We start from the raw sequence: 22184 nt of genomic DNA on the forward strand, positions 1-22184 counted from the left end.
GAAGTAGGGCTGCATATGGAACAGCTTGAAGCCAGCCGTGGCCCTGCATACCTGGTGTTGAGGCTGTTAATGAGCACAGACCCATCTGCTGCTGCTCTGGGGCTCCATTCATGGTGTCACCTGTCTGGTATAACAGAAAAGCAGGTGATGGGTGGCTAAAATACTAATTTCTGCATAAACATGGAATCAAAACAGAGTATCTGGTGATGGGTGGGCAGGACACGTGGTGGCCCTGGGTCCATTTGGGAACTCCTCGTATCCACACTGATACCAACAACAACTGATGCTAGAAGTGAAATCCAAGTGACAGGGAATGAAACACACAGGTCAGAGGTCTGGACAATGCTTGTTACATGTGTTTCAACATGTTCATGTGCCAGTTCTGCCACAAAAATACTGCATCTTATTTTTCTCAGTTACCCTCTTGCAGATTAAAAGTGATTTCATTTGGTTATTTAGGTGGATTAGTAAACCAAAAGGCCAAAATCAAAATCTCAATCTCTCTACTGAATTGTGGAAATAATGGGATTTAACCTTAAATTGCAACTCTGCCTCATTCTGATTCAAAGTGTGTTTGAAGAGGGTCTACTTTCCATTTCCATTTAGAAAGGAGTGGATTAAATGATTTTTTTCCATTTATGAGAGCCAAAATCTTTCTATACTTTAGGCTTCTGAATGAACAGAATGTCAACTCACAAGTCTGAGGAAGTGTAATTAACAGACTGATTTGAAGGCAGCATTCTTAGCTTATATTCAGATTCATGTTACACAATGAAGCATTTACAATGGTCTATTCTTCTGTTACACAACAATTAGGTCATAATTTCAAACAAGATTTTTATTTCTACAAAATTGTTGGCAGTTAGTTTGTCATCTGGATAGTAAAACCATCTGTCCAGAATTATTCTCACCAGGAAACTGAGGGTTTAGAAATCCCATGTACTTCCACACTTTAGAACGATACCACAAATATTCACCAGAAAGCCACTGTCTAAGAACGAAACCAAGTGCCTTGTGGAACAGACTCCTTCTGCCAGCATGTTTTTAAAATTACTAGAATGGTTTTAGAAACCTGACCAGAGACAACATAACCATTGAAAATCCTGCCAGAGTCCTACAAAAGGTTTGATCATCAGTCTATATTTAGTACAGATGAAAGAGTAATTAGAAGCCTGTGGAAAATATTATTGTCCAAACTGTAACTTTTTCTCCACATTTCAGGTGCAGTATTCTCCATCTCAGAAGAGAAGGAAATGCATTACACATTATTATGGAAATATTAAATAGTTTCTGTCTCAGATGTCAATGTTTAAAACGCTGGAGTATCATGGAATATGGAGGAGAACATTGCATGGATTAGGAAGAAGTTAAAATGGCAAGAATAAGGTCATAAAAGATCAGTTATTCACAGACAAATGTGGGAGAAAATATGTCAAAATAAAAAGAAAAGAAAGGAAAAATGAAGAAGCATGAGATCAGTATCTTCTCTCATCACCCAGTGTCCCAGCTCATGACTTGGACTGCTCAGCAGGAAGGAGGATAAACACCAAACCACATTTCCAAGCAAAACATGATTCAAGAACCAAATAACGTCTCCAATCAACATCAGGCTGCCATAGGTTTGTCTTGCTCCTATTCTTAGTGGAAAAAAAGGGCAAATATTAAGCAAAAAGGCCAGTAAGCTTTAAGGGTCTACTACAGTTACAGGTCTGCACAGATGCCCATAACTTTCATTGAAACCAATGGGCAACCCAAGGTTGGGAATTCTTAATATACAGTTTCTGTTCAGGTTTTGATGGAAATGTAGTCTTTGACTTCAAGGAATTCCAATTCTGTTTATCTGTAAGAAAAAAAAAATCAGAAACTGAACTTCTCAATTTTCATTTAACACATGTCTGTTGCCTGTGACAAGGAAGAACAGTCAAAAGTAACAAGAGCACCTTCACTCCCAAGAAGGTACTAACATTGCCTCTGTTACCTTCTCAGCACACCCATCCCCTGATTTGGTTCTTCTGCAAGGAAATGCCCAAATTCACTCAGCAGAACCCTCAGATCTGCAGGTTCACACAGCTACTGGAGCAATGGAGAGAGGAATCTGGTGGTATAAGAGCAAGTATTTTAGAAATTCTGGACAAAAAGCTTACAGAAGCGTGGATTTCAACTGGGCTTATTTGGAAATACCAAAAAGAATGCTAATATTCACAAGAACTGACTTTTTCCCCTCCTGTAACTGCTGTTTAAAGGGGATATTGCAACCTTCCTAATTTTATTTTGCTGAGCTTTCCTTGTCTTCTAGAGAACTAAGTATACAGTTTAGGGTTGTTTTTTATTCCAATTCCCCTTTAAAACTTTTTGTCTTAAAACAAAAGGGCTCCAGGAAGGCTCTTACTAGGTATAAATCTGTATGGTTTAAATTGAATTTCAAATTCTCATTTTATAAGAAGGTATCAGGAGCAGTCTGTAAGAACTTACCTACTGTGTAGTGGAGATATTACTGGGCTGACCCCCTGTGACCCCAGATTAGTGACAAATACCAAATGGCATGTAAGTAGACCTCTGATATCTATGAGACAGATGCTTTACTGAATTTTAAGTGAGTCACATATAAATAATGACTGCACAGATAGATTTAGGAGCTGGAACATGAATTTAATGCAAAGTTAATAAACCCTTCTGGAATTATAGCATTTCTTGAGGTAAAGGCGAACGTAATGGTTTTGTTTCTATTCAGTTGCTTGTCTTGGTACTGAGAACTGCACTTGTTTACTCTGGAGAGGTGTTTTGCTGGTTTTGGCTGGGATAGAGTTAAATTTTCTTCCCAGTAGCTTGTACGGGACTGTGTTTTGGATTTGGGCTGAAAACAGTGTTGGCAATTCAGGGATGTTTTAGTTATGGCTAAGCAGCACTTGCACAGAGTCAAGACCTTTTCTGCACCTCACCCCACCCCACCCCACCCCACCCCACCCCACCCCACCAGTGAGCAGCTGGGGGCATGCAAGGAGCTGGGAGGGGACACAGCTGACCCCAACTGACCAAAGGGATATTCCATACCATATGGCATCATGCTCAGCATATAAAACTGGGGAATGAAGAAGGAAGTGGGGGGATATTTGGAGTGATGGTGTTTGTCTTCCCAAGTCACCACTATGTGTGATAGAGCCCTGCTTTCCCGGGGATGGCTGAACACCTGCCTGCCTGTGGGAAATGTTGAAGTAAGTCCTTGTTCTGCTTTGCTTGCGTGCACAGCTTTGGCTTTACCTATTAAACTGTCTTCATCTCAACCAATGAGTTTCCTCACTTTCACTCTTCCAGTTCTCTCCCCCATCCAAATGTGAAGGGAGTGAGTGAGTGACTGCGTGGGGCTTAGTGACTGGCTGAACTGAAACCACAAGAGGTAGGAAAACAGGTATTCAGTCCACCCAGTGGATTTTTCTGAGGAGAGCTAAGGGCACCACTGGATTCAGTGGTGTGATCACGTCTCAGAGGCATGAGCCCTGATTTATGTGCCAGCTACTTTGCATTAATCAGCTATAGAGAGGCAAAGTGTTTTTGCTCTGCAAACATCATCCTTGCGTTCTTCACTGAGACCTTGCATATTTGAACTTCTCTTTTCTTCCGCTCCCACAGAACTCGTCTGGCTCTCCAGGAGCATTAGCAGCAGGCAGCCTCCCACATAGCTCTGAGTAGGGTTGAAAACAGACTTGGCTTAAAGTCACCTGTATCCCGTGTGAGCGGTCACTAATCACTAAGCTTCTGCAGGGAGGGTGAATAGCAGGAGCGACACAGGACACGGGCACCTCCTGCCTTGTTCCTCAGCATCGGCAGCCTCCAGTCCTGCACAGGAAAGGGATTCCAGCCATCAATCGGGGGCAAGATGTGGTCCCTAAGCTCCTGGTAAGGGCAGGATTTTGTGCATACTTCTGGTGCCAGTAGCTGGCTTCAGCAGCTCCTCACTGAGGCTTCCAGCTCTCTCCATGGAGACATGCACGACCAGCTGAAGCCCTGGATGTCCTGCTGGTGGCCAGCCACAGTGACACTTAGCTTTGCTGAACTTGAGTCCTAACAACATGCCTGGGTTATTCTGTGGCAGAGTCAAGAAATTAATTTGCCTTCCTAAACATAATTTTCTCCATTCTGGACAAGTCAGCAATCTTCCCCACACCTTGCTTTGCATTATATTCTCCTAGATTTATTATGCTACATTTTTCAAATCAATTTATGTTTTGTCTTTTTCTTTCTAACTACTTTTCACCTTCTCTGCATTATATCGTCCATCACTGCAGTCTCAGCTACTCGGCTTAATGTGATATCTAGATCTCACTTCACTTCCACGTCAAATTTGACATGACTTGGCAATGAAGAAAATGAAGCAGACTGGGGCTTCCTTTGAAAATGATTCAACTCCCACTTTAGAAAACAAAGCACCTGAGCATAAGACTGGAAATAGTACAGTGTCAAAGGCCAGCCCTTCAGGAAGCAGTAGAGAGCAAAACATTTCAAAGTGAGGGTGAGAAACAAAACCCAAGCCACAAATACCTCTTCCCAGCAAAAACACTTTCAGCGCTGGGGAAGTGATGGGAAAGGCAGATTGCTAATAACATACTTGTGCCTATATCTGACTTCCACGTTAGCTGGCAACATCATGTGGCTTCCATGAGAGCTAGCACATCTGTGTTTTCCTTTAGGTCAATCCAAAAGTTTTGTTTTTCTTCTGCTGTTCTTCTAATATCATTAGCAGGAACAAACAGCCACTTAAAAACCAGAAATGGCAATATAGAATATTAGTAAAGAACAACAACAACAAAAAATCCCTGGAATGTGAAAGTTTATTTATACTCACACAAACTGAAATGCGGACAGTTACAAAGATGGATGATTTGAGTAGTCAAATGTAAGAGCTTTACTTATCTTTCATATCTGTGCTGGAGAATGAGAGTAAGGGGCATTTTCTATTGCAAACCGTTTGCTTGAAGTCACTTAGACAACAGGTTCAGTGATAGACCATTTTAATTTTGCTGTCATAACTAAGCTTGGCAACAAATACGTCTATCCATATTTGTATATCTAGCCATATATGTATGTGTATATGTATGTATGTGTATATATATGCATACATATATTACAGAGAAGTTCACACAGTTAATAGGCTGTGGAGGGAATTCAGGACATGTACCCCAGAGATTTCCATCTTTGCTGTGTCCTTTCTGCCACATGAAGGTGCATCCCAGCTGTACAGAGGTAATGGGGACAGGGCAAAAGTTTCAGGAGGAGCCAGAAGAGGGATGGCAACCAGCCCCCACCTTGATTTACACCATCATCCTCTGAAGGCCCATACTGAGTTATGTGCTGTTGTTCACCATGCTGTGGCCAAGCTGCCATCCACACCATGAAGTTGGTGGGATAGGGTAGCCAAGAGACTGTGGGACCTCTCACCAGACCCTTGTCCCATCACATTCCTGGGCACAATGCTGAGTAGCTGCTAGAAGGCCATCTAGGAGTACTGGGTGCTCCACGCAGTGACCCTCCCCAGTTTCCTACAGACTCTCTTTGCAGTTGCAGCCTTGTAACCCTCATACCTCTTCCCTATTTTTTTTTATTTTCCAGCCTGGGAGATGACTGTTTCCCCCTGGATTTTCCCATTTTCTTCTAGCCCTTTGCCTGCACAAGAGAGCTGGACAGTTTTGGTAGAGCCAGTCCCTGGCTAAACAGAGAATAGCAAAAGTGGCAGCTGTGCAGCCTTGCCATTGACAAAGAACAGGAAGATTAGGACAGGACTCTGCCTCTCTCTTGGCATATGACACAAAGAAACATGTCTCTTGATATCCATCCTCTACTCATGTTGCAGGGCAGAATTCAACACTGAGAGAAGCAGAAAACTGAAGGAAAAGGCAAAAAAGAATTTCTAACTGTATTTTATTGGCTTGCATTGCAAGCATTTTTGAGACAAAGGTACCACTCACTGAGCATGCATTCCAGTCATGAAAGACATAAATAATAATAATTACTATATTTAATTTCACTTTCTTGGCACTACCTCAAAGTTACATGTGTGTTATTCTTAGAATGAAAACCATTACAGCTGAACATTTTTATCAGTGAGCATCTAAGAAATGGAAACTTCAAGTGGTGCTGACATGTTTTAAAAAGTGGACCCCAAGTTTATGAGCTGCCTACATGAACTCCTTCACTCTATAGGACTCCTCTCTTTCTTACAAGATTTTGATTTAAGAAGGGTCTTCATATGATGCTCCTTAAAAAAGAATTATTTTTCTGATTATTGAGAATCTCGGAAAGAAAGACACTGACTTCAGGGCAGATTTAAGTGCTTACTTCATTGGACTAATTTCCAGCATCATTGGTGCTGTGCTGAAAACATATAAACATAATTCAACTCTGAGCATGCAACTTCCATGGTGGTGCCAATTACGTAGAAGGAGGTCCTTAACTGGTCTTGGTTTTGCTTCTATTTAAGTCTCACTAGACCAGAAAGTGAGTGTGTGTGATAACCACCTGGCAGTCAAGGCTCTCACTGATGGGCAGAGAAGCAAAAAGAGATCTTCACCAGACCATGTGTGTATAACAAAGCATCTGCTATTAAAGGGTGTTCACTGCCGCTCTTCCCAATTTAAAGGGCAGCCCTGCTCCAAGCTTGAAAAAGTTAAATACCAGTCCTGAATTCCCAGATGTTCAGGTCTGTAGAACCTCAGAGCATGGGAGACTTCTTGTAGCCTTGAGTGAGAGGTCTGAATGGTGGACTCATGCATTCAGCACATGGATTGCTTTGGATGGCAGAGGCACCATGGCACCTGAAGTTCAGGCATTTGCTTCTGTGAGTCACTTAGAGACACATTTCCAGGACACCAGGGCCTTATTCTGCACTGACCATCTCTAGCTGCTGCTGCTAAGAAAAAACACTGCTGCTCATCTAACTGAGCCTTCTGTAAACTAGATGCAAGTATTCTTTAACCTATTTAACATCTCAGCTGGGCACAAGAAGGTGAAAAACGTCTCTGGCTTGGAACAACAAAGAGATGAGAGATGTCTCCTCATTCCCAACCCAGAGGGCAGAACTATCACAGACTTGCATACAAGACAATTAATACGTTCACAAATCAATTTTATTAATTTAAAACAAAATTAATGAAGAAAAATTCTGTACACGATTGTGGACACAACACACTTTTTGTACAATAAGGCCCAGATAAACTTTTTTTTTTCAGTCAGCGAGTGACTAAAAATTGAAAAGAGCCAAAGAAAAATAAAAAAAAGACAACCAATTCCTCCCCCCATCACTGTCTACTTTGTTTGAGGAAAAAAAGGCTAATTATAGTCTCCATTCTAAAAACTACCCACAATGTGCTTTATGATGTATGTGAGTACTGCATGAGTGGCAGCACTCATACTGGGTAAAGCAAAGCACATGTGCAAGTCTTGGTAAGATCAAAACCTCTCTGTTGGTACTAAAGCAATCCACAAACATTTTATTCTAGCAGCAATATGATTCCTCTAATAGAGAAGGGTGCTGATTTGTAGCTACATTGGTGCTCTGTAGCTTTGCAGGTAGCTGTTTCAAGGCTGGTGGTTTTTTAAAAAAAGAAAAGAAGAAAAGCCAGAAAATTAACGAAAGGTGAGGCTTCTTTTTAATAAGATATTTAACTGGGCAAAGGGAATTGGTACAATTCAAGCCAAAAAGTCAGACTAACTGTTTATTTAACCAAGTAGCTCACAGACTTCAAGATCAGAAAAGTCACAAGTCACAGAAAGACACAGTTTAGTTTTGTCCTTTAAGTGAGCACAGACAAAAGCAAATTTTAACTCCTTGGTGATAACCATTTCAGCATTTCCATTGCCGGCAATGGATGTTATATCTTAGGAAAATCTGACTCCTGGTGGAAGAGGATTAAAAAACTTAAATGTATATGAGCATTCTTGTTTAATTTCTCCAAAATATTCTCATTTCTAATTTCTAAAAATATTAGTGATGATAGTTTCCTTCATTTTTGGATGAGACAAAAGCTACTCAATACCAAGGTTCCAGTTTAAGTTACATCTTAAAATATATTTGTGTTCTTTCTCTATTTCTTTATGGAATGACTCTCCTAATTAATTTTTTAATACTCTAAGAAAGGGTTAATATGTTAACTTTAAAAGAGGAAACAAAAAGACAATAAAGGCCTCCTCTTCACTTGTATTTTATCTGTATTTGCTTTGACTGGGGGGGACACAAGAAATCAATCTTTTCATTATCAGTGGGTGAGAGAAGAAAATGGCAGAGAAACAGCTGAGAACAAAACCCAATTCCTATTGACACTTGACATCCATGCTTTTGGTCTTGACAAATTTATCTAAAAAAAATCCATTATCTACATATTTATATCCAACACATTGATAAGGCACTGCACAAATTTGTGCACACGTGGCCTCATTCTTCACCACAAGGCATTACTATCTTTCAATAGCATTTACCTTAACAATATGTAAAAGAATCATTCATTATTACAAATTTACACAAAAAATTCTTCCTGTACACGATTGTCTCAGTGATGTACCTATTAGTTTAAATTAGACATATTTTAAACTACTCTGTAATGTGCTAAAATCAAAAGTAGTTGCTGTACCATAAGGCAAAGGCTTATAATAGCCTTTAATCCTATTATACATATCCTCAGTTATATGATGTCAAAATATAGTCTGTTCATAAATAAGTAAAGATGTACAGAGTACCCTGGGTATGAGAAACCAAAAAGTAAACCTTCTTTATAAGAAAATTACTCCACTGGTATTTTGTAAAATCTCAGTCTTCATTGTGCAATCAAGTTTGCTGTGTTGAAGAAACGGCGTGTGTCACATTGAAGAGGCTAAAAACTAAAAAGCATTTGCAGGTCCTTTTTCTTTTCTTCACAGGTATGAACCTCTTATTTCCTTTTCTTTTTTTTTTTTTTTTTCTTTTCATTTTCTTTTTCCTTCTCTATTTCTTTTTGGTAGCAAATATGGTAAAGATGAGTTGTTCAAAGACTCGCATGGCTTATTTTCGTTGGACTCGCAGTACCGGAGCCAACAGCTGTTCTGAAGAAAAAGACATGCTCCTCCGTTTACTGAAAGGGCAAGGGTTAAGACCAATTGCAGCTGTACGTCAACATGTTGAAATCATAAAGTTCTGTAGTCCAATGCTGACACAAGACACAGGCATCTCATCCACGGGCAGAAGGAGGCTCTGAGGTTTGAAAGTGCTGCTAAGCTGCTACAAGTACTCCAGTTCCAAGGCATGGTGAAGGGCCATAAGGTCAGAGTGGCTCGAGATCCTCCAAAATGGCATAGCATGCTGTGAACAGCACAGACAACATGTAAAAATAACCCCAAGCATTCTGGTATTTAGACCCACCCTTTGTCTTTCACAGGGATGAGAGAACACTTGGGGGAGAGAAAAAGAGCTCTGAAAACCTTGAGTCCTTCATGTTTGTGTCTGGTTTCTCTGACCCACCCTCTGAGCATAAATTTTCAATAAGAGCAAATCTATTTACAATAGGAACTACAGCAAACACATCAGGACATCATAAGGAAGGGAGGGACTTCTAATCTCTTTATATGAAAAACAGATTGCAGAACTTGTAGAAGAAAATATTACTTCTGGAAAAAAATAAGACAAATAACATTTACATGAAGCATGTGGGTAATCTGAGGAAAGGAACAGAAAGAAAATAGAGAAAGTGAAAGTGTTGTTTACTATCAAAATTTATTTGCTCCTTGTAAAACTACTCCTGGCAGAGGAGTTAAAAACAGAAATGGTGATTCAGAATAACTCATGTGTTGCTCACATCACTTTGAAAAGAATTTTATCCCAGTGACTTGTGTAACATTGGTCATTGCTAATACTGATCTTAAAACATCTTTTCCATATGGGACATTAAAATGAATACATATTTTTTTCCTATTAGTTGTAACAAAATCTGTCTGGAGCACAGATACTTTTGCAAAGAACCTGAATAAACCAAAAACACAAATCCCAGGAAAAAGCACAGATTACCTCATTCATGAAGGGTAAAAATCTGATTAAGAACTGTCTTTATACTTGAAACAGGGGATTATAATGTCAACAAGAACTTTTGCGTAAATTAAAAAAAAAATAGCCATTAGCTTTTGTCAGGAAATCATTCTATAAATTCCATGGGAAAATAGTTGCAATTCAACAGTATTCTGGAGGCAAACATGGCCGTGGTCACCTTTTCATTGGGTCAGTTTCTGTCCCAGCATCTTTAGGAGGCAAACCACAAGCAATTTATTATCACATTAGCTTCTAAGTTCCCCAAGCATTTTATCTATGACTTCTCAAAGAGGCTTTCATCATCCTACTTTGGCAGCTCCTGAGCAGATTCCTAATTCCAATGGCAAAACTCCATCTCCTCTGTCACTTTTATTCTGATCTCCTTTTTTCATTCTGGTCTTCTCAAATTTTAAGTTAGAGAAAAGTTTTGAAAAAAATGTTAAACTCACTGTTTCCAGCTGCATGTTTACCGTAATTTTTATACCTGTCTCAGGAGGCAAACACCTTAGCACAGAGCCTGTCACATCTTCTTTGATATGACACTCCTGGGCTGAATGAAGATGCAATATGGATGCATCAACACCTGCCCACATTCAGAGTATGCCTAGCTTCTAGAGCAAAGGAATTTCTTCAGGAAGAAAACAAAATGAACCCCAAGAAAACACCATTGTAACAGTTTCTGTTCTGCTTTGCTTTGCTCCAGAGTGTTACAAAGCCTTGAGAAACAGCTGACTGAATCTCAGCTTGAAGATAAATTCATGAGCGATGGCTGACAATGGAGAGAACAAAACAAATGAAATTCAGAGACAATTGAGGTGTTTTTGGAAAAAAATGCTTATGATATTTCCAAAACACTTTTATAGATAGATCCTTTGCTTAAAAAGGAAATGTTAAACACTACAACACCTTTTTTTTTCCTGCATCTTCAATCTGGACTTACACTGTACTGTCTCTATGCTCCACCAGCAGTAGAAAGCAGATGTAGTTAGCTCACTCAGTTACAACTCCACGTCTCAGTGTCTTCCTTATTACATTTTACAGGCAGCTTACCCTCTGTGCTCTGTCAGGCCAGACACTGCTGCTTTCCAACTCACAGATTTCCTAAAGATGAACTTCTTGCACCACGTCCAGGAAATGAACCAGCAAGGGCAACATGAAATAAGAATTACTAGTCATGCCATTCTCTGGACTTGGCAAAAGCTTCTGTGCACCTATCTCTAACTCAGGCTGCAAGATCTTTCTGGCAGAATTTGTAATATCTGGCAGGGGTACTACATCAAGGACAAAGGGACACAGGCTCGTGCTTGCAGCAGGTCCATGCTGTGTTTGCCAGATGACTGCAAAGGTCAGCGATGCTTGGCATTGCTGCCTCCTTTTCTTGTGAGGTTGCAGCTTCCCTCTTCCTTCTCAAAGCCCTGTCAGGTAGGACACAGCTGCTCTCCCTGACAGCCAGCCATAGCTCCCTGCTCCTCCTCTCAGCCAGCTTGGCAGCAGCTCTGCCTTAGCCACTGGGTCAGGGAGGTGTAAATAGCACACCTATTATGTGGCGTGGCGAAGAGTTTGGTGGACACCTGCCTCTGCAAAGTGTCTCTGCAGAAGCCAAGAGTCAATGACATGGATGCCCTCCAAGGTCATGCAGCAAACCAATGAATAGGGAGAACTATAGGAATAAATTCTTGGCTTCCAGCTCCCACCTCATGCAGCTCCAGCTTTATACTGCTTCCCTAGTAACAACCTCAGCATCACAGAGCATACACACACCAGGCAGATAGAGCAGTTAAAGACTCTGAATGATTTAACAGAAGGTTTAGCTTCTGCTAAATCAAATTACAGCCCCTCTTGCTAGATGCCCATGTGCAATATCGAGTTTTGGATTACCCTGTTTATGGGTCAGCTGTTCACGGTCAGATTTAAACCAAAACTGTAAGCAGTCATTATTTTGACTATATCTTTCTATTTCAAATTCAGTTAAGTATATTCTGCTTTATTTATGTCTGTCTGTGAAAGGATTATACCTATATTTACTTCATGCAGTTACGGGAATGAAGTGTGGAATGATACTAGAGAGTCTCATGAAAGAAGAGGTTGTGTAAATCTCAGTATCATAATTATTTTCAGTTCTCCTGCATGCAGGTCAAAAGCATAGCCGCACACTCCCAAGAAATAAAGCACGCCAGGAACGTGGTGGCTGCATGGGGCTGGAATCTGCACTGACGCCCTGGGCATGGCTGAATGTGGCCAGTTCAGATTTCTATCAGTCTGATCCTACAGTACAGCCTTCAGAGCTGTGAGAAGGGGAAACAAACCTGATACAGATCTATATATATCTATATGTTTGCGTGAATATATAGAGTCTCACACATGTGTTCATATATGCATGTGTTTTCATGAGGCATGTACATTAATTTTCACCCTAAGATAATAAATGATTGTATGAAACTAAAACCTTTAAAATAACAAAATTATCATACATAACCTTATATACTATTCCTGTATTAACATACACTGTTTATTCACATCTACTTAGCCATGTCAAAAGCGGGAACACACCCATGAGACGGAAGTGTATTTTCTCTTACCAAATGACTGGGCAAGAGATCCTTGGTATATATATGTACTAAATATTGCCTTCAAAAAGCCATCCCTGCCAACACTTAGCACACATGTCATGCAGAACACTTCTATTCTGAGCAAAGCAAGAAATGCTAATCTTGCATGTGTTGCTGCGGGAGAGCGGATGACAAATGCTAACCACTAATAAATAGGTGGTGAAACTGGATGCATTAGTATCTAATGAAACTCTAAGTGTACTGTTTCAACATCTTCCAAGTAAATATGGAGATTCTGTCTTTTAAAAAACATGAATTTTTTGGTAGATGATACTTAGTAATAAAACATCTATGAATTTTTAAATGATTTGATTTTTATGACATGTTGAAACTAAATATGGTGGCAAAAGTTTGAGTTTGGTTTTGATGTAAAAAGCATAAAAAAATGAAACTACCAATTTATTAAGCCTAATAATTAGAGTATTATTAAATAACCTAAAATATTAAGCTATTTTATTTCTGAAAGAGAAGTAATTTTATTTTCAGCATGTACCTACTAAAAATACAAAACTTCAGCTATTTTACTCCACAAAATAGAGTGTTTCAATTAATACACATGCAAAACAAATCCATTTTTTGATAGCAACAACAAAAAGTGTGGACTACCCTCTATCCTCTCTCCCTTAAATGAATACATATTTATACAAAAAACTTACTCCTGAGATTTGTGATGGATTTGAATAGAAAACTCATCAGTTTTTGTCATCTTTCACGGTATTTTTGTTGTATTCCTGCCAGATTTGCTAAGTGGCCGCCTTTACTTCCTACCCCAAACCTGACCAGCACAGTGTGACTGTGAGCTTAAAAGCAGTGGCATATTGGATACCCATTTATATTCTATTTATTGCTCCACAAAGATTTATGATTTTTCCTCATGATTTCCCTCCAAGGCAGCACGACCATTTTGGAGACAAAGGGAGAAGCCCTTTGTCTGGGCTGCCCAGGCTCTCCTGAATCACCTGATGTAAAATCCAGCTCCTCAGTGCAGAGAGCTTTTGTCTCTTCTCACAAACTAGAAATACTTTGGAGAATTCTCCTAAGCAGAAAAATTCAGGAGTTGGGGTTTTTCTGTCTTATTTCCCAAATATGTCCCCAAAAGCAAAGGCAAAAGATGAGCTCAAACAAGACAAAACAAAACAAAACAAAACTAAACAAAACACAACGAAACAAAACAAAACACAACCTCCAAACCCAAAACACAAAACAAAGCAAAGCAAAATAAAATGCTGAGACAATGGAGTCTCTGGCAGAAACCCGCAGAAACTTATACTGAGAATAGCAGTGTCACTGCAGTGGCACTCGGAGGCGGCGGCTCTGACCCACATGGCACCGGCACTGGTGCCAGCAGCTCCCAAGCACCCTTTGGTCTTTCACACTGGTTGCTCTCTGCCCTCCTCTGCCTCTTTTCCTGGGGAAGCTGATATGAAGGTAGCAACGTTTGTGTGAACCCTGGTGTTACAGCCAAGCTGGCTGGTTGCTGCACTGATCCAGAGGGGTACGATTATTTCTCAATCCACAATGCAAACATCTTGAGAATTTTAATTATCTCACCAAATATTTTGCTGGAAGTGACAGCTAAACAAAGGTGTCAATATCATAGTTTGACTGAAGCTACCAGAAATGTAACAGTGTGCAGTTTCTTCAGTGTATTATGTTTACTTACATCAACCAAAAGAGGCATTTAACGAACAAACTGTTTATCCTAAATATGTTTCTCAGTAAAGCAGTGATCTTTTAAATGGTATTAAAAAGATTTTATTATTGAATTTTTATACTAATGGCAATAATAAAAAGATTTTAAATGTGTCTTTTATTTTTCCTTCTGCTGTATTGATTCAAGATTTTCCATGAATTAAGGACATAAATGAAAATCTTATGATGAAGCAATTTATAAATGATTGGTAAATTATTCTTAATAGTAAAACTTAACTTTCTTATCCCCGAAGCTGGAAGCTCAACTTTTTTTTATTCACTGAATGAACACAGAATAAAAAAATCTCTTGAATTAAATAGGCTTGAATTTATATGCTCACTTGAAAAGACTCGTTAATGTTTACATGTAATCAATGAAGTGCTAGCTAAAGAAGGGTGTAGTGTTTATGCTTTAAGCAGTGTAAAGAAACACACATATATTAATGGCTTCACCACAGGCCAAACCCCTACAGAAAAGTGCTGTGCAAAGGGGTAACAGAAGACCTGTCCCTTCTCTGAGAATACCACAAAACCTGACATGCTGACAGGAAGGAAGGCAAGAAGGAACCAGCTACCAAGATTCAGGGGATAAGCACGATAATGGGGTGGTACGTTGCAGGACAGTTACGCCACTTTGGATTGATATGCTTTGGGTACTTTAGTGGAGGTAAAGCTTCTGTTTTGTTTGTGTGCTCTCCAGAGAAGGTCCAGGCTTTTACTGTTTTTTAATACAGCAATACAATTTATTCCTTAGACAGGGCACATGCCTTTAACATGAATGCACTAGGGTGCATTCCCGTCCTTGCTCCTCCTAGTAACCCTAAAAAAACCTTGAGGAGCAGATAACAGTTAAGACATCATCAGAGTTGGCAGCAGCTCCTCATACTGCAAGGCACTGTGTGGTTTCTGCTCTTGCAGAATGTGAAGGACAAAACTAAAGAGGCAAATCCTGCTTTCACAGTGTGAAATGTTGATTTCTTATTTGATGTAGTAAGAAGCAGGACAACAATCACAGAAGCATTTTCTAAATCAGATTGATAGTTTATGCAGAAAGGCAGGACTGCTGATGTACTTATTGATTTCTCTGGCAATGCTGCAGCAGATAATTTAATCCAGAGCATCTAACATGCTTCCAACCTGAAAATTCCTTCCACCAAGAAAGAATACACAGAAGTAATTGCACAAAGGAACTTTCTATACTGCTACTCCTCTTAGTGACTGGAAAGGCTTTTTCTTATGCTTTTCTGAATCATGTTTCCTGTTGAAAAAAAGCATTGAAATAGATAATGTTACCAAAAGGACTACTCCTGCCATTATCATATACAACACTATTTCACCGAGCAACAGAAAAGGAACAAAGAGAAGGAATTTTTTCCCCCCGATCTTAAATACAGCTTTTAAAATGTAATCATTTGCAGCGGGAAAACATTTCTCTGCAAAGATGAAAGGCATTTCTGAAGGAGAAAGGAGCAAACTGCTCCCAGTTTCAGTATGCCAAAGGGATATATGAAACTGAGAGTCTGCGAAGTGCTGGGACGAGCCGGGAACCTACCCGCAAGGCTTCAGGGGCACAAAACCCAGATTTCATGAAGCAAAACCAGTCAATGGTTGTTAAAACACCATGTGGACTAATTAGTTTCACTTCTCCAATTTAGAAAGTCACAGTGGAAAGAGATAGAAGTATCACAGAGAGTTTTGTGGTAAAAAAGCAGCTGTGTAAAAGCAATTTATCTGTGAAAGGAAGCAAGAACAGAAACGTCCATTTTCCTGCTCTTTCTCCTATTATTCAAATAGCCAGTGTTATGCCTCATTCCTCCAAGAAATGAGTGTGTATCTGTAGACTATCTTGGGTAGAATAGCAAGGCTAGAAATAACGCCTATTATTTGTGAGTGGGAAGTGTTACTTTTTATGCAGCTTAATTCACATTGAAAAAAAAAAATGAATTATTCCCTTCTCAGTGGAAAGCAAAAAATAATAGACAGTCAAATAGTATCCACTGTTCAGTTATCTAAGGTTATGAATGTAGGCCAAGCCACAGGTTGTTGCCTGAATGCAGAATCCAAATTATGGACACACAAGAAATTGGAAATTCCTGTATACCTACTCCAGTCCTACATGTCTTTTCAAGGTGTGACATATATGTATTTCATACAGGCAAACAGCATACTGCCTTTGATCGGTAAGAATCACCATATTTTGCTTACATTCATAACATCCTATGTGGTATTTTCAGTTGCCAAGGAAAACAGAACTATTAGTTCTTGGCACAAAAGCCAAGGTCCATTTTCTGGTCCCTTTTTGAAATACATCAAACATAAATAGTTTAATGTGTCTTTTGGAGAGCAGCAGGGCAAATCATTATCTATAGTCTTACCCAGCTTTCTACTGGATATGGTCAACACAAACTTCATAAGGCGAAGATATCCAACCTAAATGTCAATGTATGCTGTCCCATGTTGAAGAGAAGACAATTTGTCAGACTCTTGAAACCAACCCTCACCAAAAGAAGGTCATTACCTTTTTTGCACCTTGTTCTTCTTCGACACCATCCCCTATAACAACATACACTACTTTTCTTCCAAATCTTTGAATTATTCGTTCAAAACAACTTTCCTTTCCTGAAAGAAAAGATCAGACTATTCAGGGTAGGTGGTGATGGGATGACATCAAATAAATAACTTTTTATCCTGGATCTCCCCATCCCTTGGAATTCTTAAGTAGAGCTACAGGGAGAGAAGAGTCTGTCCCTCAGAACGGTGTATCAAGGCCGATTGCAGCACAGATATAGCATACTAGAGGACCAGAATATCACCTATCTTGTCTCATTCCCTAATATGGCACAGGTTTTGAGGGGAATTTCCATACCAGGAGAATTATCTACCATTTGTTTATGACCAGTAGCCTGAGTTAATTGATTGAATCTGAGTTGAAATTCTAGCTTTTTCTCCAAAATCTGTGACAAGATTAATCACAGCTCCTAAAACAGCAGTACCCTGACTTAGAAGGTCACCCAAAAGATTTAGATTTAAATGCCTATAATCTAATACATGGGCCATGTCCTTGATCCTGCACTGGGATCCATTAACATGGGTCATTCCTCCCCTGCACACACCTAGGGAAATGATCTCAGTGCTCCAGCCCTATGCACAAGTACCACTGAATCACAAAAATGTTAAGGGATGGAAGGGACCTTAAAGATCATCTAGTCCCAACTCACCCTGGTATGTGCCAGGACACCTCCCACTAAAACAGGCTATCCAAGGCCTTACCCAATCTGTCCTTGAACAATGCCAGGGTTGGGGCATCCACAGCCTCCCTGGGCAACCTGTTTCAGTGTCTTGCCACCCTCACAGTAAATAATTTCTTCCTAATAGCTAACCTAAATTTCCTCTCTTTCAATTTGTACCCATACTGGGAAGCTTCAGGTACTGGTATTGAGAAGCCAGAAAGCAAGCAAATGCTTAGAGTTGAGTTTTCTCAAATGTCCCCCTTCTGAAAGGTCACTTTAGTCTGGCCATGGGACATGCTAACCTGTGTGTCTACAGCAATAGATGGGAAAAATTGTGGTTTTTAAAATAGTTATTTCAGCTAAAGAACAATAAAAGCACAAGAAAAAGTAAGCTGGAAATTAAATGAAGTTTTCTAGCCATTAGAGAAGCCAAACTACTTAATGATACCCTTTAACAGTAGTGCCAGGCATAAGAAACCTCCAACACTAAGTTGAAACAGCATTTATGAATCATGGCATGTTATGAAAATCTCATGGTTTCCTGTGACAGTCAGTGACAGAACACATTTTTCCAAAAACATCCTTCTATCCCATGTACGTGAAGTCACAAGTGAACATTTATTAAAATGTTTTCATTAAAATGTATATTTAAATTATTATATTTCAAAGTTATAATTTACTATACAGTTTTTACAGAGGGCACTGCAACTTTAATATCCAGGAAACAGCTTTAAATCTTTTATGGTAATGCTTTCAAATTTCTCTGTAAAACTCTGAACAAATTTTTGTTTTGTCTTGTTTAAAAAAAAAGAAAACCCCACAATTTTTTCTTGACCATTTGAGCTTGCTGTATTATAGATACTTAAGAACACATGAAAAATGTTTTTGTGTAGCCCACAATTTTGAGGGAATCTGAGAAAGAACAGATATGTCATAATCACATTAAAAACTACAAACACCGTTGCCATCTGGTCTGGGGTACTACTGCATACTCAGAATAACATCTTTTATACTGAACCAGAAAACAGAAATAAACATTTGCCTGGCTGAAGCTTATTACAGTCAGTATGAAGAAACTTAATAATTACATTCTGCAGCAAAACATTCTTGCTTCTGGTAAATTGTTTACCAAAATTTGCTCCAGAGCCCATGAAAACAAATGGAGCCAGGGCTTACCTTTACAGAATTTCTCCTACAGCTACTCAGGGAGACTCCTACACAGCCCCACAGTTTCAAGAAATGATGGAAAAAAGGCAACTACATTTCTTCCTAACAGAGACTGCACCACTGTTAATAGATCTATACAAAGCTTTCTCCGCTGGATCATGACACATTTGAAAAGCACTTTTAGGATGCTTTAGCAATGTTTCATGAAGATCAGGTGTTACTAATCTCTGTATTTACCACTGTGAAAGCATGTTAGAATTAAATATAGGCTACTATACCTTTTTTTTTTTAAAAAATACAGCTTTAAATGTATCACAGCATGATAAAAATAGCTCACCTATTTTAGTTGCACTGTAAATATTCTCTATGGGAAATACAACCCCTAGTCCATACAACAAGACTTTTGCCAGAGCTGGAATTAGCTGAGTAGTTGTTACAAGAATGTTCACACAGTTTGTCCTATGGAAGAGAAAATGCATATATCCTTTTTTAACAAAGCAAAACAGAAAAAAACCAAAACAAAACAATAGAAGGAAAACCTTATCCCTCCCATCGGAACCCCTCAATATTATTATTATTGCCACTTAAAAAGAACATCTCTTTTTTTGCCACCTTACAGATGAGCAAGGTGTGGCACGGTCAGACCAGAATAAGGAATGAGGATAAGGTCCTCCAGGTTCAGCATTTTGCCCATCAGACCAGACAGCCTCTTCCAGATCATCATCAGACACCCTAGAGCTTCCTTCATACTCTTAGTACTCACCTCGAATGAATGAGGGTGAGTGCTTTCAGTGCAAGTGTTAACCAAGAATCTGTCAAAGCTTCAATTTCTGCTCTTAGTTGTAACCAAGCCTCTCTTTTTGCTGGACCAAGGAGACCTGTGGAGTAGACAAGGGCATGTCTGCACTGGTATTAAGTAGCGCTCTGTCATTTTCCTTTGCTTTCACTAACTCAGACAATTTTCCACACACTGCAAACTAAACAGATCGCTAAGCACTGCTATGTTAAAAAAAGGAGTAGAAACCAGTTCTTCCCATTGACAACCTCTAATGTGTGTTTGTTAGATAACTCCAGAGTCACTTGCCTCCAACATTGTTTTTGTAGGTGTTGTATATCTCTTTTACTCGTCTGTAGCGGAAGGCCAGTTTCCGCATCCAGTCCACTCCTCCGCGCACGCCGGTCGCCAGGCACAGATTGGCGCTGGTGGCAGCCGCAGGAAAGCCGTCTGTTCCGAAATTATATGTGCTAGGCAGACATAAAAAAACCCACAGATGAATAAAAGGCAACAGGCTACATTGAACCACCAGCTACTCACCTGGCTGGGCTGTACAGGAGATAGTTAAAAGAGAGCAGGCTACTCTGAGCATCCCAGCAGCCCATCACTTGCCCAGGAAGGAAGAGGCAAAGCAACTTTTTATCTTAAGGAGTTCTCTTGTACCTTAAATCTTGACCGTTGTCGTCTGAAGACACGTCATCAATGTGAACCTGGTCGCATTCCTAAGGTGACAGAAAGATTTTATAATTTTCCTGGTTTTGCAAATCTTGAAAGCACAGCTATAAAAAAATCTATGAACCATCTAGTCATCAGGGATATTTTTAATTGTGGAAATCAGTAGATGGCAGTCTTGCTAAAACAACTATTTTACCTATTCCTTGTGCTCATTTCTTAGAATAAATGCACACCATCATTAGCTACTACTGTTAAATAGCGTTCCAAAAACACATTTTTATGTTTAGAAAGGAAAGTGGTTAAAAACAATTAGCATATGTGTTCCATAAACGTTCTTGTAGCCTTTCAGGTACCTTAAAACATCATGCTGCTCAAAGCTGATTCAGTCAGTGCATAAGTGTAACTAAAACCAGACATTTTGGTAAATGTAACATATTAGAAAAATTAAACCTGATGCTAACCGCCAATGAAATTATGACCTCTGATTGCTGTTGAGCCACACACCAACACAGCCTGAGGCCAGTGTTTCAGAGGAGTGCAGATGAAAAATCTGTTCCTAGTTTGCCATTCATTTGAGAGTTGTGAGTTTCCTTCTCTCTCTTTGGTCTTAGTGCATGAAAGCAGCATGCCAAGATGAAGAAAATCTGAACAGAAATACCCAAATCAAACCATCTTTCTTCAGCAGCTTGTCTGCAAACTAACACAATGCATTAAAAATTAGCTTCGTCCATCACTAAATTAAAAATCGCAATGCATGTTGTTTATCCACAAAAAGCCCCCATTAAAACATTACTATTAACATTTTAACTGTTGGCAGGAAAACAAATAAGCCTCTGACACTCTAGATCAATATCAATTCAATGTTTGTAACAATAATAGATTTTAATTATTTTACTAATTTCCTCTTCTCTCTCCTAATGTGAAGTCTTATAACAAATATGATCTATTTTAAAGATGAAAATGCTGCAATCCTTTATTTTTGTGTTGCTTTCCTCTGAACAAATTTTTCTCTCTCCATGGATTTGTGAGGAAGGGAGGGAAGATAGAAGTGGAAAGAAACTCAAACCAGCTGTTCCCTAACAGAATTAAAATCATGACCCTCAACCCTTTTTCTAAAACATCTATTTTCCAGCCAACCCTCTCCCAGCAAGCAGCAAGCTCCAAGGAGGAAAAGACTTTGACCCTGTAACCTTCTCCTCCTCTCCTGAGGTCAACAACCTCAGATAAGAAAAAAGCTGAAGAAGCCTATGTGGTCTCACATGGTGGCTGTGGATTCTAGATTTTTAAAAACATTCATTTACGAAAAATGCCTCAGAAACTTGAAATGTTTTGAAGAACAAGGTGTGGTCTTTTGCACTTGTACAACATATTCTTACTGTAATGCTTACTCTTCTATATCTTATGCATAGGCAACTTGTGCTAGAGACAGTGGTAGGAGTGACAACCAGCACAGGAGAGACAATACTACATTTGCTCATATTTAACCACCATACAGTGAATTTCCTCCTCAAGCAGACAAAATGCATTAGATGTACAGACACAGCAGAAACTGCAAGTGTGAGCATATGTTGCCAGGCTTTGAAAATCAACTTGGCTGAAAAAAGAACCAGAAGCTTCTTCAGCAAGTTATCAAATTCACATAATTTTTTACTATTTTTCTGTTTAAAGCTGAAAGCAAATGTCCATCCAAATGCATGCCACATTAACAATTCAAATATCAGCTGAGTGTAAGCCAAAGAAGAGACACCCTCCTGAATTCATTAGCTTCCCACTCTAGTTACTCTTACAGTGCTCAGTGATTTCTCCTTCCCCAGCTTAGAAACTATGAATGGCAACTGCAACAAGCTGCTGGAGAAGAGAACCCAAAATAGAAATCTGTGAAAAAGAAATTATTCTTTTAGTAACCACAAAACTAAAGGAAGGAGTAGAAAATCATCTCTGAGCAGATGAAGGAAGGAATAATGCAAAAAATTTCCAAATTCAACTCAGAGAAA

General features: G+C 39.3%; 1 protein-coding gene across 9 annotated transcripts in view; it reads right to left on the bottom strand.

The window, feature by feature from the left end:
* Positions 1–7096: 7096 nt before the first annotated feature.
* EYA1 (EYA transcriptional coactivator and phosphatase 1) overlaps positions 7097–22184 on the bottom strand; it is a 162621-nt gene continuing 147533 nt past the window's right edge. For all 9 annotated transcript variants that reach the window (XM_048287012.1, XM_048287013.1, XM_048287016.1 and 6 more), the window contains 6 exons: positions 20179–20237; positions 19825–19985; positions 19504–19618; positions 19078–19199; positions 16862–16962; positions 7097–9322 (listed from right to left, as the gene is read on the bottom strand). In XM_048287012.1, the coding sequence (XP_048142969.1) occupies positions 9242–9322; positions 16862–16962; positions 19078–19199; positions 19504–19618; positions 19825–19985; positions 20179–20237 (639 nt within the window). In that variant the 3' untranslated portion in view covers positions 7097–9241. The remainder of the gene's footprint in view (positions 9323–16861; positions 16963–19077; positions 19200–19503; positions 19619–19824; positions 19986–20178; positions 20238–22184) is intronic.

The sequence above is a fragment of the Corvus hawaiiensis genome, chromosome 26 (genome assembly GCF_020740725.1).
Source record: "Corvus hawaiiensis isolate bCorHaw1 chromosome 26, bCorHaw1.pri.cur, whole genome shotgun sequence".
Lineage (NCBI taxonomy): Eukaryota > Metazoa > Chordata > Aves > Passeriformes > Corvidae > Corvus > Corvus hawaiiensis.